Source organism: Saimiri boliviensis, chromosome 9 (assembly GCF_048565385.1).
Source record: "Saimiri boliviensis isolate mSaiBol1 chromosome 9, mSaiBol1.pri, whole genome shotgun sequence".
Lineage (NCBI taxonomy): Eukaryota > Metazoa > Chordata > Mammalia > Primates > Cebidae > Saimiri > Saimiri boliviensis.
Window position 1 is genome coordinate 35,227,670 of NC_133457.1, and position 17,352 is coordinate 35,245,021.

General features: G+C 35.4%; 1 protein-coding gene across 1 annotated transcript in view; it reads left to right on the forward strand.

Annotated features, from left to right (window-relative positions):
- KCNH8 (potassium voltage-gated channel subfamily H member 8) overlaps window positions 1–17,352 on the forward strand; it is a 340,011-nt gene that overhangs the window by 96,003 nt on the left and 226,656 nt on the right. The window contains exon 2 of the mRNA XM_003924923.4: window positions 9,560–9,793. Within this exon, the coding sequence (XP_003924972.2) occupies window positions 9,560–9,793 (234 nt within the window). The remainder of the gene's footprint in view (window positions 1–9,559; window positions 9,794–17,352) is intronic.

A 17,352-nucleotide genomic window follows, 5' to 3' on the forward strand; every position in this document is an offset into this window, starting at 1 on the left:
AATATTTTGGGAATTCAAGTATTCATAGAATATGGCTGGTGTCACTTGCTAGATTCCACTTAACTTGCCTTTCAGTAGGCCAAATAAGATGCCAAGATAAGTAACTGTATTTTTTGAATCAAAAATGTTGTCTTGTGGTATTATTTTGATTTTAAATAAACTTCTAAAAGAAGTTTTTAGAAGATATAAAATTAAAACCACACTTAGCCACAGAAACTTATGTTTATTTAAGAGAATAAAATTACCCTAAATGCGAATTATCCTGGAAAATCCAAGCCTTGTCACTTTCTCCCTAACTCTCACCTTTTCTTTTCCTCTGGGTTAGAAAGTCACAATTTTTATCTACTATTCATTTCTGTGTGTTGAAAGGGGGAAGCTATGGTGAAGAATAAGCTTTCTCCTTCTTGCTCTCTGCAAAGGCAGGAGAAAAGCTTGACCACATTTTCTTTTTACCCAATCTACCATAGATTGGTCCCTCGGTTGATTCCATGTATTTGCTATTATGAATAGCACAGCAATGAACATATGAGCACATGGTTTGGTTTTTGTTGCTATAATGATCTATTTTCCTTCGTGTATATACCCAGTAATGAGATTTCTGGCTTGAATGGTACTTCTGTTTTATATTATTTGAGAAATCTCCAAACTGCTTTCCACATTGGCTGAACTAATTTACATTCCCACCTACAATGTATAAACATTTCTCTTTCTCCACAGCTTCACCAGCATCTGTTGTTATTTGACTTTTTAGTAATAGCCATGCTGACGGGTATCAGATAGTATCTCATAGTGGTTTTGATTTGCATTTCTCTGCTCACTAGTGATGATGAACATTTTTTCATATTTTTATTGACTACTTGTATGTCTTTGAGAAATGTCTGCTCATGTCCTTTGCCTGTTTTTAATAGAGTTGTTTTTTTGTATGTTTTTGTTTAAGTTTCACATAGATTTCTGGACATTAGATCTTTGTCAGATGCATAGTTTGCAAATACATTCTCTCATTCTGCAGGTTGTATGTTTACTGTATAAGTTTATTTTGCTATGGAGAAGTTTTTAGTTTCATCAGGTCCCATTTGTTAATTTTTATTTTTTTTTATAATTCCTTTTGGGGACTTAGCCAGAAATTCTTTGCCAAGGCCAATATTGAAAGGGCATTCCCTAAGTTTTCTTTGGGATTTTTATAGTTTGAAGTTTTACATTTAAATCTTGAATTTATCTTGTGTTAACTTTTGAATATGGTGACAGGTGGGGGTATAATTTCATTTTCTGTATATGGCTAACTGGTTATCTTAGCACCATTTATTGAATAGGGAGTTCCTTCCCAATTGCTTGCTTTTGTTGGTCTTTTCAAATATCAGATGGTTGTAAGTATGTGGCTTTATTTCTGAGTTTACTATTCTGTTCTATTTGTCTATGTGTCTGTTTTTGTACAAGTATCACACTGTTTTGGTTACTATAGCTTTATAGCATAGTTTGAAGTTGGGTATCGTGGTGCCTCTGGCTTTGTTCTTTTTGCTTAAGATTGGTTTGGCTATTTGAGCTATATTTTGGCTCCATGTGAATTTTAGAATAGTTTATTCTAATTCTGTGAAGGATGATGTTGGCATTTGAATCAGAATGGTGTTGAATCTGTAAATTCTTTCTGATGGTATGGACAGATATGGATTTTTTTCAATCCATGAGCATGGACTGTTTTTCTATTTATGTATATCATCTCTGATTTCTTGTAGACATATTTTATGGTAGAGTTTTGTTTTTTACAACTCTCTGGTTACCTGTATTCATAGATATTTTATTTTCTTTATGGCTACTGTAAATAGGATTATGTTTTGCCTGTCAGCCTGGATATTGGTGTATAAAAATGCTACACATTTTTGTACATCTATTTTGTATCCAGAAACCTTACTGAAAGTGTTTTTTAATCAGTTCTAGCAGCCTTTTTGCAGAGCATTTAGGGTTTTCTAGGTATAGAGTAATATCATCAGCAAAGGAGATAGTTTGACTTCTTTTCCCATTTGAATGCCGTTTTATTCTACTTCTGCATTATTTTTGAAGACGAAACTCATTTATTGAACTCTAAGGGACAATAAGCCTGACAAGAACTAGCACAATTCAGCATTCAACACTAAAGTTCATATAGGTGGAAAAAAGTGAAATTTACAAACCTTATTGATGATTTTGCTAATTCTAAATTATGAAAGAGTATATAAATTTGCTTCAAATTTGTTTTTAGTGAGCTTTCACCTTTGTTTATTCAAAGTTTTAAAATTTGTTGATGTAAGACTTTTTTATTTCAAAAGATTGCTGTTTTTTAAATTAATAAAGGAACAAATTCAAAAGAATGGTTAAATAACTTTAAGAAAATATTTTTGAGTATGTATTACATGCATATGACAGAAAATTCAAAAGCTAAAATGAGTATACAATGAAAATAGGTCTCTGTTATTTTTTTGTCCTCAGCCACATAGTTACTTTCCCTTAACCATTTACTGTCACTAGGTTCTTGTAGATCTTTCCAGTGCTATTCTAAAGAAGCATCTCAAACCTTAATGTGTACATGAATCTTATTAAAATGTGGGTTATGATTCAGTGGGTCTGGAGTGAAGCTTAAGATTCTGAATTTCTAAGTTTCCACCTGAGGCTGACGTTGCTGGCCCAGGACTATGCAACCAATAGCAAGGTTGTGAAGGACATTTGTTTACATTTGGCTCTGTTTGTTTGTTTGTTTATTGGATTGAAGAGGGCAAGATAGTCTCATAAACAGATGCAGTTCTCTGCTTTCTGCTACTACTTTAGCACTAGAGTTCCAGTTTTGAGCTTTGCATTTTTACAAAGCTTTCTTCTAATCTTTGTCTTAAGTGATAATTTACACAGTTTAAAAAAAATCAAACCATAAATAAAGAATGATATGAAGCCTGATACTGGATGATGTGTAAATTACTAGGACTATAAAAAATCCTTTTTTACAAATTTTTATCTGCTATTTAAACAAGGTTAGAAAAGTTACCAAATAAAAACAACCCCCTAAATTTTGGCAAAAGGCATACTGAAAACTTTAGCTTGCAGCTAGTACCATTAATTTAATAAAGATGCTATCATACTTGGAAATGATGCAGTTAATCTCCCTTAAATCAATATAAAGTGCAAAGCTCATTTAAATATTTCAAAGTCATAAACATTAATATTCTATCTTCCTGTATAAAGTAGTCTCCAGAAATGACTGTGTTCAATATTACAAGGGATACAAATGTTGTCTTTGTTGAACCTGTATGTAAAGGTAATTCTGAAAGCATGGGGGGCAACTCATAAAACAATGTCAGAAGTTCCTGCTTGTTTCTTGCTCTGTGCAGGAAAGTGAAGGATGGAGGACTTAAATTTGTCTACCTTCCTTGTAGCTGCGTATGTTACTATGAGTACTTGCTGTCTAATACAAGGGTTTGTTTTTAAAAAGAGAACCAGTATCAAAGATACTCTTCAGTAATAAATATTTGAACTATAAATGTCTCGATTTCTGCATTATTGGCAGAAAGAGCCAAGGGAATACAGCTTTCTGTACGATGCCAAGTCAGTGTATATCAATGGCCCCATTGCTTTGAATGTCTCCAGGGCTCTGCCTTATGGAGCGTTATTACACTTGGTGCTGAGATGGTTATTTTAAAATATTTGAGGCTACATAGGGAGAATGGTTTTGATTTACCTAATCTTCTTGAGCATACACTATTTTACTTAGAGTTGTGATTCTCAAACCTAAATTATGTAGTAGTGTACTAAATGGCATGCACAAGTCATAGTACAAACAGCACAACCTTTCAAAGCTTCAATTGAATTAAAAATTTGACAGGCCCATATCAAAACAAAATAAAAAACACAACAACAAGCAATAATATATGAAAGGGTATAGTGAAAAATTCTGATGAATTTTTAAGTAAAATGTAAGATTTGAAAACAGTATTAGGCTTAGGGATATGCTTCTAGGCCCCTTGGAATACAAATCTGTTGGCCAGTAGGAGGATGTTTCAGTGGGAAACTTTTGAAGTACTGCGAGATACATTAAAAGCATGTGAGATTAGAGACGAGATTATTTGAGGAAAGACATTTCTGTGCCTGCTATGAGACTCCAGAGTGGGTATATGCAAAATATTTTGAGACCACGAAATGTACTGCCCTATTTCTGCATGAAATTAGGAAGTGACATAGAGTTTGCTAATTCATCCAGACTGGCTTAGGAGATGTCATCCATGAATTTTTAATGTATAATCTCTATAGAGAAAAATCTGTGTCTTTGGGCTTTTTGGAGACTGAAATAGGTAAAAATGTTTTTCTACAATTTACCCATTTCTCCTGCTAGTAGAGAGCAAGTCACTTCTTTATAGAATGCATGGCATAGTAAAATATGTCACATAGACTGAATTTTAATCTCCAGCATTGGATCTTGGACAGGAAACCAAAGTCCTCCAGGTCTGTGTTCTCTGAAAAATGGGACAGGTATAAAGATGAAAGAAGCTAATAGTGGATCAATGTTTATGTTCTTCTCTCTTTTTGATTTTCATTCTTTATACCTTTTCATTCCTACCCCCATTCTCTCTGGGCTTGGGAAGTTAACAATAAATAGTACATCCTCATTTGAAGGGGAAAGTAGTGCTCTATATTAGGAGATCAGGCCCAATGACCTGGGTCTTTACCAATCATGAGATTCTCTTTGAAGATGCATGAAAGCTTTTCACTAAGAAAGCATTTAGAGAAATAATCAACTGCCTAGTATATAAATACATCTATATCTTACTGTTTACTGCCACTTTCAAACTGAATGTATATACAAAAATGACCTAGAAACAAGCAGAGAAAGCTGTGTGGCATTTAGATGCATATCACATATACACAATAGATTTCTTAAAAGGTTAAATACCCTTAGCAAATTTATAGATAGTGATATGCTCATGATGAGTTTGTAATAATTATGGCAGTCGCTTTGTTTTACATAATTCTAAAGTAAATGTTATGTTTCTTCTTTAGGGATTCCAAGACTGGGATTCAGAAAAGCATGTGTTTCCATGTAGATAGCTGGGCGAGAGGCTACTCTCCCAAATACAAGGACCATGCACGTAGCTAGTACGCTAAGCTTTATGAAGCTCAGACTGCCACTAAATAAATTCTCTTTAGAATTGAAGTGCAATTACATATCGAGGACAAGTGCTAAATATAAACAGTAAAGGCCAAATACATGCCTTTATTTTTTGCTTTGTTTTTGCAGTATATTTGCAGAAAGAATTAACCACCTCAAACACACTATAATCTTTAACTGAAACATACAGATCAATCAACTTTGTGAATCCTTCAGCGTCTTTTGTCAAAAGTTTATTGTAGCTCTGAAGGACTCATCTTTTCTTATATTCATAAATAATTATAAGGAAATTAATAAACAAAGCAAATAACTAAGAACTATAGCAAATGAAATATCATTAAGTATGTCCTAAATATTTTTAAATAGGCACTATGTTGCATGAGGATACATAAGGATTGAAAACTACATAAATGTGAGTGATATTACAAAAGTTCAAGTTATGGGCTTCTTATCTGGGGAAGGAAGGACATATAATTTGCATGGTATACACAGGGTTTTTCATTGCATGAATGATCTACGGGTCTTTATTACTGTTTAATAATATACAATCTTGATGGGATATTCTATATTTTCTAATTTTTAAAAATGGCAAAGGCAAGGTGGGTGTGGTATCTCATGCCTGTAATCCCAGCAAGGCCAAGGTGAGTGAATCACTTGAGCTCAAGAATACAAGACCAGGCTGGGCAACATGATGGCAACATTGCAAAACCCCACCTCTACAAAAATTAGCCAGGTGTGGTAGTGTGCACCTTTAATCCCAGCTACTCTAGTGACTGAGGTGGGAGGATCACTTGAGCCCAAGAAGTTGAGGCTATAGTGAGCTGTGACAGTGTCACTGCACTCCAGACTTTCTTTCAAAAAAAGAAAAAAAATAGAAAAGGTAAAATGACAAAACATAGTGAAGAGAACATACAGATTAAGTTGGTTAAAAAAAACCATGTAATATAATTATAATAATAAAAGTAAACTTACCAATCTTAGGTTGAAGAATATATTTTTCTATTATACTTAAAAAATTCGATATATGCCATGTGCAAGATACAACTAAAACATAAGTCCTTGAAAGTAGGAATATGGGAAAAGATATGCTAGTCAAATACTAACAAAGAAAGCTATTGCATCTGTATAACTAGTTTAAGAACTGGACTTTAGGATAAAATGCAATGTTTATTCTGTCTGCAATTCTTGTTTCCTTTTTCATTCTCTGAGCCTACTTCATCCAAGCATCTGCTTCTAACATTCCTGGACTTATGATAGGTCATCTTGATCTGTTTTTGTCTTATTCCAATCTAACCATTTCAAAGCCCAAGATATTTCATATCTCAACTCTGGTGGTACCTATTACTTGTGTACCACTGGTTTGGTACTTATATGATATGTTTTAGTGTTATTTATGTACATGCATTTCTTTAATTAAATTACAGTATCTTAGAGCTAGATATTATGCTTATTCTTCTTTAAACACCTCCTGTCACCTCACCCTAGGACTTGCCATATGGTAAAATCATGTTACCTGGCATTATCATATAATATAAAGTTAGTAAACATGTCAGCAGTGAACTGAAAAATGGCTTCGGAAAATGCATTAAAAGCTCTTTTTTAGGATATTGAGTACTTTGTCAATGCTAAATATTTATATTTTCTAAGTAATCTTCCAGCCAAAATTTCAAAACAGAGTAGGGGACACACACTATTGTTAAAGTGACCCAAAGCTGTGCAGAGTTGATGACTCTGAGACCACAACCCTCAGTAGGAGGGTGCCCCTCCTCTGGAGATTCCCACGTTTATGACTATGTGATCGTTAAGGACTGGGACCACATCTAATGAAATTTTTGCATCCACATCTGGGACAGAGTCCAACAATATATAGTCAACAAGCGATTCTGCAAAATGTGAGAGAATTAATTATGAGTCTAGGGCAGGCATCCCCAAACTACGGCCCGCGGGCCGCATGCGGCCCCCTGAGGCCATTTATCCGGCCCCCCCGCCACACTTCAGGAAGGGGCACCTCTTTCATTGGTGGTCAGTGAGAGGAGCACAGTATGTGGCGGGCCTCCAACGGTCGGAGGGACAGTGAACTGGCCCCCTGTATAAAAAGTTTGGGGACGCCTAGTCTAGGGTAATCTAATTCACTGCTGTGGCATCAAAACAATGAGTAATTCGAGTTTCTCAGTGTGCGTCTCTAGCTCTCACTTTCAGAGGGAGACAGTGGCTGGGAAGGTAGAAGAGCCAGCTGGGCCAAGGCGAGATGCTGATTCTTACACTACACTTGTTACGGTGGGTTAGGTGCTGATTGGAGCAAAGCTGAGTAGAGTGGATTTGATTCTGCCAACTGATAGTGGACTATGTTTGGAAACAAACAACAAAAGCTTAAAAGGAGATGGAGAAACACATGGAATAGATTTTCAGTGCTTCTCCAGCTGGCCATCAAGAAGTAGCTGGAGTACTTTCTTTCTCATGGCAGGAAAGAGGGTCTGTCTGCTGTAAACATCATTTAAACTTACGATTTTTTGAATAGGCAATATATAAAGCATGTGGGATAAAATTCAAAATGTACAGTAGGGTATATGGGAAGGTTCTCCCACCTCTGCCCATAGTTGCTCTCTCTAAAGGCAATACAGTTGCAAGATTCCGTTTATTTTTAGGTATATAAAAACATTTCATGTTTGGTATGTGTACACATGTGCATATATATATATATATATATATATATACATACATTTTTCAGATAAACAGTTCATATAACATACTATGTTGAATCTTGCTTTTTAAAAAAATTAACAACTTATCCTGTAGTTTTTCCATTTTTATCTTTAAAAATACCAAGTGTCCAACATTTGTTTCATGTGTGAATGAATAATTTGATAATAGTCTCTAATTCACTCATACTGAACCTAAAAGTCACCCACCAACACATTTTATGAATGCCTTATCTTAAACCCCATCTCCAATGTGCATCTTTTCTCTTCCCCCTGTCAACATTATATTTGTCCTTCAAATCTCAAAAAAATTATCCCATGGAAACCTTCTCTGAATATTGACTTTCTCCCCCAGGAGTTACCTCTAAGCACTTAATAATAGTTTACTATTACCAATTACTTAATAGTTCACTATTTTGATTGTCTTGCAAGTCTTTTGTGTTAATATCATAACCATAAATATGTGAACAGCACTCTATTTATTTATTTGTTTGAGATGGAGTTTCTTTTGTTGCCCAGGCTGGAGTACAGAGGCCTGATCTAGGCTCACTGCTGCAACTTTTGCTTTCCAGTTTCAAGTGATTCTCCTGCCTCAGCCTCCCGAGTAGCTAGGATTACAGGCATGTGCCACCACACCCAGCTGATTTTTGTATTTTTAGTAGAGATGCGGTTTCACCATGTTGATTAGGCCAGTCTCAAACTTCTGACCTCGTAATCTGCCCACCTTAGCCTCCCAAAGTTCAGGGATTACAGGTGTGAACCACTGTGCCCAGCCTGATGAGCAGTCCTAACAATATTAATTTTTTATTGAGTTGTTTGTGCCAGATACTTTACTAAGCATATAATATGCATAATCTCATTAATTCCTACAATATACTTATGAAGTAAATAACATTATTATTATTGCAACATACCTGTCAGTGCCCTGACAATATCACCTTGATTCACTTGGAGATCATATGCAGACCATTTCCTTGTATACAACTGTTTTCTGGCATCTTCCTGCCAGAGTGATCTCTGGAGAATGCACTTAGTTCAAATAGATAGGTCACAAGTGCCAACATATTGACATTCCAGGAGTAAACTTAACCCATTACGTGTGGACATTAGTGGATAAATACTACTGCTTTCTCTCCTCTTCGTGGGAAAATCTTTAGTTGTGCTCCTCACAGTTATATCAGGACCCATATATTTTGTCCACAGTGGCGAACACTTTTATAACTTGCCCTTCTTTCTTTCGTCTCTTCCCTATCTCAATTTGCTACTTGCTTTCTTCTTGGAATCACTTCCCAAATAAACTAATTTTGCCCAAATCTTTGTCTCAGGATATGCTGTTGGGAAAAGCAGATCTAAGGAAGTTGAGGTTTAGAGTCCTTGAGTAACTTTTTCAAGTTCACCTATCATTACATGGTAGATTCAGTATATGAATCTAGAAGCCATGATCAAAAGCATCATCCCTTATTGCCAACTAGATGGTAGGTGCTACAAAGCAGACCAGTGAACACTATGTTTCTTCCACAGTGTGTTTCAAAACGCAAGCCAAAGTCAGAACTTAATGCATACTTCTGCTGGTCAAGTTCATTTTATGTTTTGGAGAGTGTCTTTTTCCCCTATAGCACATCAGAATGTGTCTTTAGGCAGTTAGCTAAACATATGTGCTTATAATTTATACAGGAATTGTGTATAAATTTCTCACACTTGTCTAGTTGCTGAGTATCTTCTCCTTGTTTTTCTATAGATAGCAACTTCATCCTCGCCAATGCCCAGGTGGCTAAGGGTTTCCCCATAGTCTATTGTTCCGATGGCTTCTGTGAGCTTGCTGGATTTGCCCGAACTGAAGTCATGCAGAAGAGTTGTAGCTGCAAGTTCTTATTTGGAGTTGAAACCAATGAGCAACTGATGCTTCAAATAGAAAAGTCATTGGAGGAGAAAACAGAATTCAAAGGAGAAATTATGTTCTACAAGAAAAACGGTGAGTTGGCTTTCTTTGGTGCTCATTGGAGAGTTGTGAGAAGTTGTCTTCTTTCAACCTAGTAATTGCTCTGTAACTCCCATTAAGGCTTAATGGGGTTTCACATATGTGCAGTCTGTTATAGAAGTCCCACTTATAGATGACTTGGATGATAGCCTTGTTTTAACCATTAGCAGCACAAACTGCCTAGAAATTTAGAATTAGAATTGTAACTATTCAATGTCAATGAAGAGTTAACATATATTAACTGAGTTAATATAGGTTATAATAAAGAGTGTTACTATTATATTTTGGTCATTCTTAAAATATATGTTATATATAATAGTTATTTGTATATTAACAACTTTTATATGGTAGTATTTCCCAAATGTTAAGCCTTAAAGAACTACATCTCAGTTTCAGTCATTAAAGACAGAGATCTGTGTGTTCCCTGCAAAAAAGGAAGTCAGTTAAAAAAAAATCAGCATATGCATTTTCTTTTCCAGTTTCCTGGCCATAAAGCCTTTCTCACTATTTGCTTAAATTCTAAACACTAAACAGGAGACACATGGCATCTCAGGTTAGAGTAAATTTGCCTGGGCTCAAAACTGCCATTGCGGAAATATTAGGTATTTTCTTTTGACTGCAGTTTTATGGCTCTCTTTAAAAAGAACGAGGATCTAGGGGTGTGTAAGTTGTCTGCAGTCCTTGGGCTGTATGTAGAAATATATATCATTAGCAAATGGGCCCTGGTACTTAAGGTAAATTCAAGAGGGAGAAATGGGAGAAATGCTAGATCAAAAATATACCCACAGGATTATAAATCATTCTCTTATAAAGACACATGCACATATACTATGCGGCCATTAAAAAGGATAAGTTCGTGTCCTTTGCAGGGACATGGATCAATCTGGAAACCATCATTCTCAGCAAACTGACACAAGAACAGAAAATCAAACACAGTATGTTCTCACTCATAGGTGGGTGTTGAACAATGAGAACACATGGACACAGGGAAGGGGAGCATCACACACTGGGGTCTGTTGTGGGGGACTAGGGGAGGATCAGCAGAGGCAGTGGGGAGATTGGGGAGGGATAACATAGGGAGAAATGCCAGATAAAAGTGACCAGGGGGATGGAGGCAGCAAACCACCTTGCCATGTATGTACCTATGCAACAATCCTGCGTGATCTGCACATTCACCCCAGCACCTAAAGTAAAATTAAAAAGAAAAATAAAGCAGAAAACACTATTATTTTCCCAGTATCCAAAATTTTCACTTTTTTTATTAATAGCTTTCCTTTTCCCTTGTAGTAACATAATTCCCTGAGTTTTAGCTAGTTCATGGCCACCAAACTAGAGAATAAATATTTCTCAGTATTCTTTTTAAGTAAGTTGGGTTTGTGACTAAGTTTTAGGCCACGATATATGAGAAGGAATGTTTTGCGCAATATCTGGATAAAATACCTGAAAGTGAAATTGTTCTCTAATTTATCTCCTTTCCCTTCCCGAGGCTGTGGACGGAAGTGTGTCCTAGAAAGTACATATATTGAAGTCATAACCCAAAATATGATTGAGATAGAGCCTTTAAAAAGATAATTAGTGTTAAATGAGGTCATAAGGGTGGGGACCTAATCCAATATGACTAGAGTCCTCATAGGAAGCAGGAGAGGCACTGAAGGTGTGCATACACAAAACAAAGGCCACATGAAAATATGGTAGGAAGGCAGCTGTCTGCAAGCCAAGAAGAGAGGCCTCAGGAGAAACCAAACCTGTCAGCACCGTGATCTTGGACATCTAGCTTCCAGAGTTGTGATAAAATAAATTTCTGTTGTTTAAGCTACCAAGTCTGTGTTGTTTTCTTGTGGCAGCCCAAGCAAACTAATACACATATGTTAAAACTGTAAAACAGCTGAAAAAGCTTTTGGGCCGAGATGATGGGGTTTTCCAGATACAGGATCATGTCATGTACAAGCAGAGACAGTTTGACGTCCTCTTTTCCTATTTGAATACCCTGTATTCCTTTCTCTTGCCAGAACTTCTAGTGCTGTGTTAAGTAGGACTGGTAAGAGGGGGCATCCTTGTCTTGTGCTGGTTTTCAAGGGGAATGCTTTGTTGATAGGTGCAGCAAACCACCGTGACACACATTTATCTATGTAACAAACTTGCACATCCTATGCATGTATTGTGGAACTTAAAATGAAATTAAGTTGGCCAGGCACGGTGGCTCATGCCTGTAATCTCAGCACTTTAGGAGGCCAAGGCTGGCAGATCACAAGGTCAGGAGTTCAAGACCAGTCTGACCAATGTGGTGAAACCCCACCTCTACTAAAAGTAAAAAAAAAAATAGCTGCGGGTGGTGTCATGTGCCTGTAATCCTAGCTACACAGGAGGCTGAGGCAGGAGAATTGCTTGAACCCAGAAGGCAGAGGTTGCAGTGAGCTGAGATTGTGCCACTGTACTCCAGCCTGGGTGACAGAGTAAGACTCTGTCTGAAGAAAAAAAAAAGAAAAATTAAAAGAAGAAAAGAAATTACATATTTGAAACAATAATGGCTAAGATGTTATTAAAGTTTTTTACTGACTTAAAAAAAAAGATACTTCCAGCTTTTTTTCTTTGTAACAATATTACAATAATGTTTATTCCTTCCCTTAAAAAAAATTTAAGACAAGGCTGGAAAGTCAGCTTCAACCATTTGACAAGGACAATACCATAGTGAAATGCAAAGCAGCAAGATAGAAAGAACCTGAGTATGTTTACAGATCCACTTTCCACCCCAGACAGCAAAACTTCTATCTTGTTTTGTTGTGTTTCTATCTTGTTTGAGTCACTTATTTTGGTGTCTTTGTGTAATAATATTTAAATTGTACTCTAACTCAGGGTTTCTCAACCTTGCCACTGTTGATGGTTTGGGCCATTAATTCTTGTGGTAGAAGGCTGTCCTGTGCAGTGTAGATGCTTAGCAGCATCCCTGGCTTCTATATCTTACTGTCATTACTTTGAAGCATTGAGATCAGTGTTGAGAAGAAGAGCCTGCATATGGAAATTTCATCCCATTTTGTAAGTTATTTTACCTTGGAGGATATTCCCTGATGATGTGGATTTTGGATATACAGTAGTTATGAAGTATTGCAGAATATCTCTTTGGGACAGGATACCTCAATTCTTTTGTACTGGGAACACAGTTCAGACAATTGTGTCCTTCCCAGTGTCAATAGATAAGGCTTACATAGCAAATATGATAAAACAAAAGGATTCCAGCTCTATGTAATTATACCAAAATCATTGAAAGGAGACCTGAGATAAAAGAAAATGGAGGATATTGCTGCAAATGCAGACTGGCAGGGAGTGATAAAGTTGCCATCTGATGGAACAAAGGGGAAAGGATTTCCTTTGAATGAAATATCCACTGACTGCAGGCTTGTCCTTCTTAAGATAGATGCCTTGTGTAGGTCACTCCAAATGCATATGAGTATATTCCTTTTTAAGTCTCTTCACAATGTCTGAATCTAGGTGTCAAGACCAAACAATGTAGACTTACAGGCTAGACAGGTAGAAAGTATGGCACACAGGGTGGGAGCAAGAATTTCCTGAGCCCAGGTTTGTAATAAGATGTCTCCACAGCCTTAGACAGAATTGGGTGGAAATCATTAAAGGCACCAATTCCCTTTAAGCTAGTCACCATGGGGAATTGTCTGACTTTCTAAGAAAACCAGTTGATCCAGTTACAAGACTGAAAATTGGCATTTACCCTAGGCTAATCATATTTATATAAATATCTTTATTTATATAATATTTATATAAATATCTTATTTATAAATATTTATATAATTATATAAATATCTTATTTATAAATATTTATATAATTATATAAATATCTTATTTATAAATATTTATATAAATATTATATAAATATCTTATTTTATTTATAAATGAAATATTTATATTTATCATATCCTATTTGTTTTCCTTATTCTTTTTTGTTATCCTTTAAGCTGAGAAAGGACACATTGAGATATCATTGAGATATCACCTATTTATTTATTTATAAATAAGATATTTATATAAATATCTTTCTGTAGACGCAGTTGTGAGCTTTTGAAGGCACACTTTCTGCCTGGAGCCTTGGATCTCAAGCAGTGTTCTTTAGATGTAGTTTCTTAGTAAACAACTTGCTGAAAGGAATTGAAATTGATTATCAGCCTATAGGTACTTTAAAGGTATCTGGATTTCTGGGTTTTTAAAAAAATATGCTTATGACTTCAGGTTCTTCCTTCCTTCCTTCAAGGATCATTTTCTTTTAATAAGCTTTAGAAAGCAGATGCTTATCTCATCCTCCCCAGATACATTTTGACATTCTGTGATTGTGCTGCTCTGCCTACTTGTCCCTTAATGCTGTGATTGTTCTCCTGACCTTACAGAAAAAAATGATAGCAAAAAAGCTATCCAACACAATTTCTTCATGCTTCAGAGCTATAAAACCCCATAGTGGGAGATCATCTCTGGTTTTCCTTGTTCTTTTTTTGTTATCCTCTAAGCTGAGAAAGGACACATTGAGATATCATATCCTATTTGTTTTCTTCCTCACTCTAGCTTGTTGGCAGAACTTTAACGTCAACAAATTGTGTCTTCCCTAATAGCATGAAAGACAATCATGATTGGATCTACCAGCCTTAGCTTTTATATGTTTATCTTATCACATCTATCCTCTCTACAGAAAGCTTCTTTTTCAAACCTATTTGCATATTAGTAGGTCCAATGCCATCAGTTTCCTGGAAAGAAAAACATAGAAAACAAAGATTTAAGGTGGTTTTTAGGATAATATTGCCAATTTTGCAAAAATATTATAATGGTATATCAGTTTGTTAGGGCTACCATTATAAAGTACCACAAACTGAGTGGCTTAAACATTTATTATATCATAGTTTTGGAAGCTAGTAGTCCATCTAGATGTAAGCTGAATTGGTTCTTTCTGAGGTATGTGAGGAAGAATCTGTCCCATGCCTCTCACTTCACTGCTGATGGTTTGGTGGAAACCTTTGGTAATCCTTGGCTTATAGAGTGTCACCCAGATCTCTGCCTTCATCTTTACATAAAGATCTCCCTATGTGATTGACTGTGTCCAGATTTCCCCTTAATAAGGACATCAGCCACATTGGATTTGGTCCTACTCTAATGACCTCCTTTTAACTTGGTTACCTCTGTAGAGACCCTATCTTCAAAAAAAGATCCCACTTTGAGGTACTGGGGATTAGACTGTAACATATATTTTAGGAAAGACAAAATTCAACCAAAAACATCTAGTTACATTTATATTGAATAGATTAGAAGTCATTTGCCCAAGATTACAAACTAGTAAATAAAAAACCCCAAATGCATAAACATTCTTGCTTGACTTCAAGGTCCTTGCTCTTAAGCCACTGATTCTCTATGGAGATGGAGATGCTACCATCTCCCAAGGAATTTTGCAAATTTCTGGAGGTTTTTGCCTAAGTAATTCGGAGAGTGCTTTTGTCATTTATTGGGCAAGAGTCAGATGCTAAATACATTACAATGTGTGGAATAATTTTGCAATTGAAGAATTGTCTGGTTTCTTGCATGACTTTCTAGTGCCCAGTCAGACTTTCCAGAAGGCGAAACACTGGTTTCTAATTACCTGAATCCTGAACTTAACGTGCAAAGTGTCTATTGAAAGGCTTTATTTCCCACTGCGTTTCCAAGAATAAAACTATAGTGTAAGTGCGGGAAGATTGAACTTTATTATGTTCAGAATTTCACTATGTAAGAAAATCTCGTTAGTAGCTCACAGCACTTGCTGGTCTGATGGAGCACATATTCAGGTGATCTGCACCCACAGCCATGGCATTTGCAGTGATTCTACATACTGGTCCAATTATCCAACTGTTTTATTATATCTCTGCTCTAGTCAGTCCTACCTGAGCATTTCTTGTAATGAAAATATATACTATCAGATTATCAGAGTAAATTACTTCGTTTTTATTTTGTGTTACTATTATGTATATATGAAAATAACATGTATAGGTAGGCAAATTTTACTACGATGATTTTTATTTCTAAATAGTAAAAATGGAAATGCGACTGTTTATTTTAAAAGAGAATCGTGAGTTTTGATAAGGTTGTGGATAACTCTGGACTCCCAAACTTATTCATTCTCACATCACCATCAAGGTTTGCCATTTCCATGTGTCTATCTCCTGAGCTATTGCTTACTTGATGTTTTTCTTTATTCTGATTCACTGTTTTTTTTTTTTTTACTTAAATAAATTGCAAGCAAAAGAATATGAAATCACTACCCTGAATACAAAACCAGGATCACTAGCTTCAAATAGAAGCAAACATAAATAAATATTTAGTGAAAACATTGGTTTTTAAGCTTATTTTAACTTAGAAAAGTAAAAAGTATACTGCAAAATCCAAGTAATAATAGACCTAATCAATTTTATTATACCAAGCAGCATATATGTTATTTTATTCAATTTTCCCAGTAACCTTCAAATAAATATGAATTATCTCCCATTTACGGATGAGGAAAGTATGATGTAGAAAAGTGACTTAAACACTGGTCTAAACTTTATGTCATGAACAAGTCTCAATTTGTTGCCTCAGTCATTGTCCCTCATTGTATTTACAGATTGATGTGCTTCAATTTATTTATTTTTACATTTTAAAATTTAATTATCTGATGACATAGTAAAATGCCCAAGAAAGCTCAATTCTTTTTAATATAATTAGGTTTTCAATTTTGTGTGATATAGCTATATGGATACATATACATATATTTGTATCTGTGTATATATGTATATATATATGCATATAAGTATATGTGTATACATACACACATTACAGCAAAAACAATTTATTTATGATTAACTGCCTTTTTTAAAAAAAGGGAGAATGCCTCCAAAGGGGAAACCTTTGTTTACAAGTTGGATATGTATTTGGATGCAAATCTCAAGCTGAACTAAGCTGTTGAGTCAATAAAAACTGGTGTGTGGAAATAGGGAGGGCTGAAGAGGCTTCTTTAGCATTTGGATGGGTAGAGGAAAAGAAGGAGAGATTGGGAAAGATAAGAAGAAAGAGGAGAAAGGGAGCGAGCAAGAGAAATGAATGGGGATACATCTGGTGATCTGGTGGTACTTTATCCATTAACATATCTAAAGGTAATTTTTATGTGCTACCTGCATATTTTAGCTTCAAATACACATTTAACCAATACATAAACATTCCAGTGTAAGATATTTATGTGTTCCACTTAAAGTAATCTTGTGTACCACCAGGAATATTTCATACCACCATTTGGGCAGCATGCTATGTTCATGCAAGTGTACACATCAGCCATCTGAATCAGGTATATTCATATTCAGTCTTACAATTTCAGATCATGATAAAAGCAAAAAAATTAAAAAAAAGTAAATTTCTTCATGACCTTTCTTTTTTATAATGAGCTGTTCATAACAGATAATTATAGGAAGAAACATTACTAGCTTTAAAAAATAAACTGTATTGTGTATATTTAATATACATATGATGCTATAGGAGATATATATATATATATATTA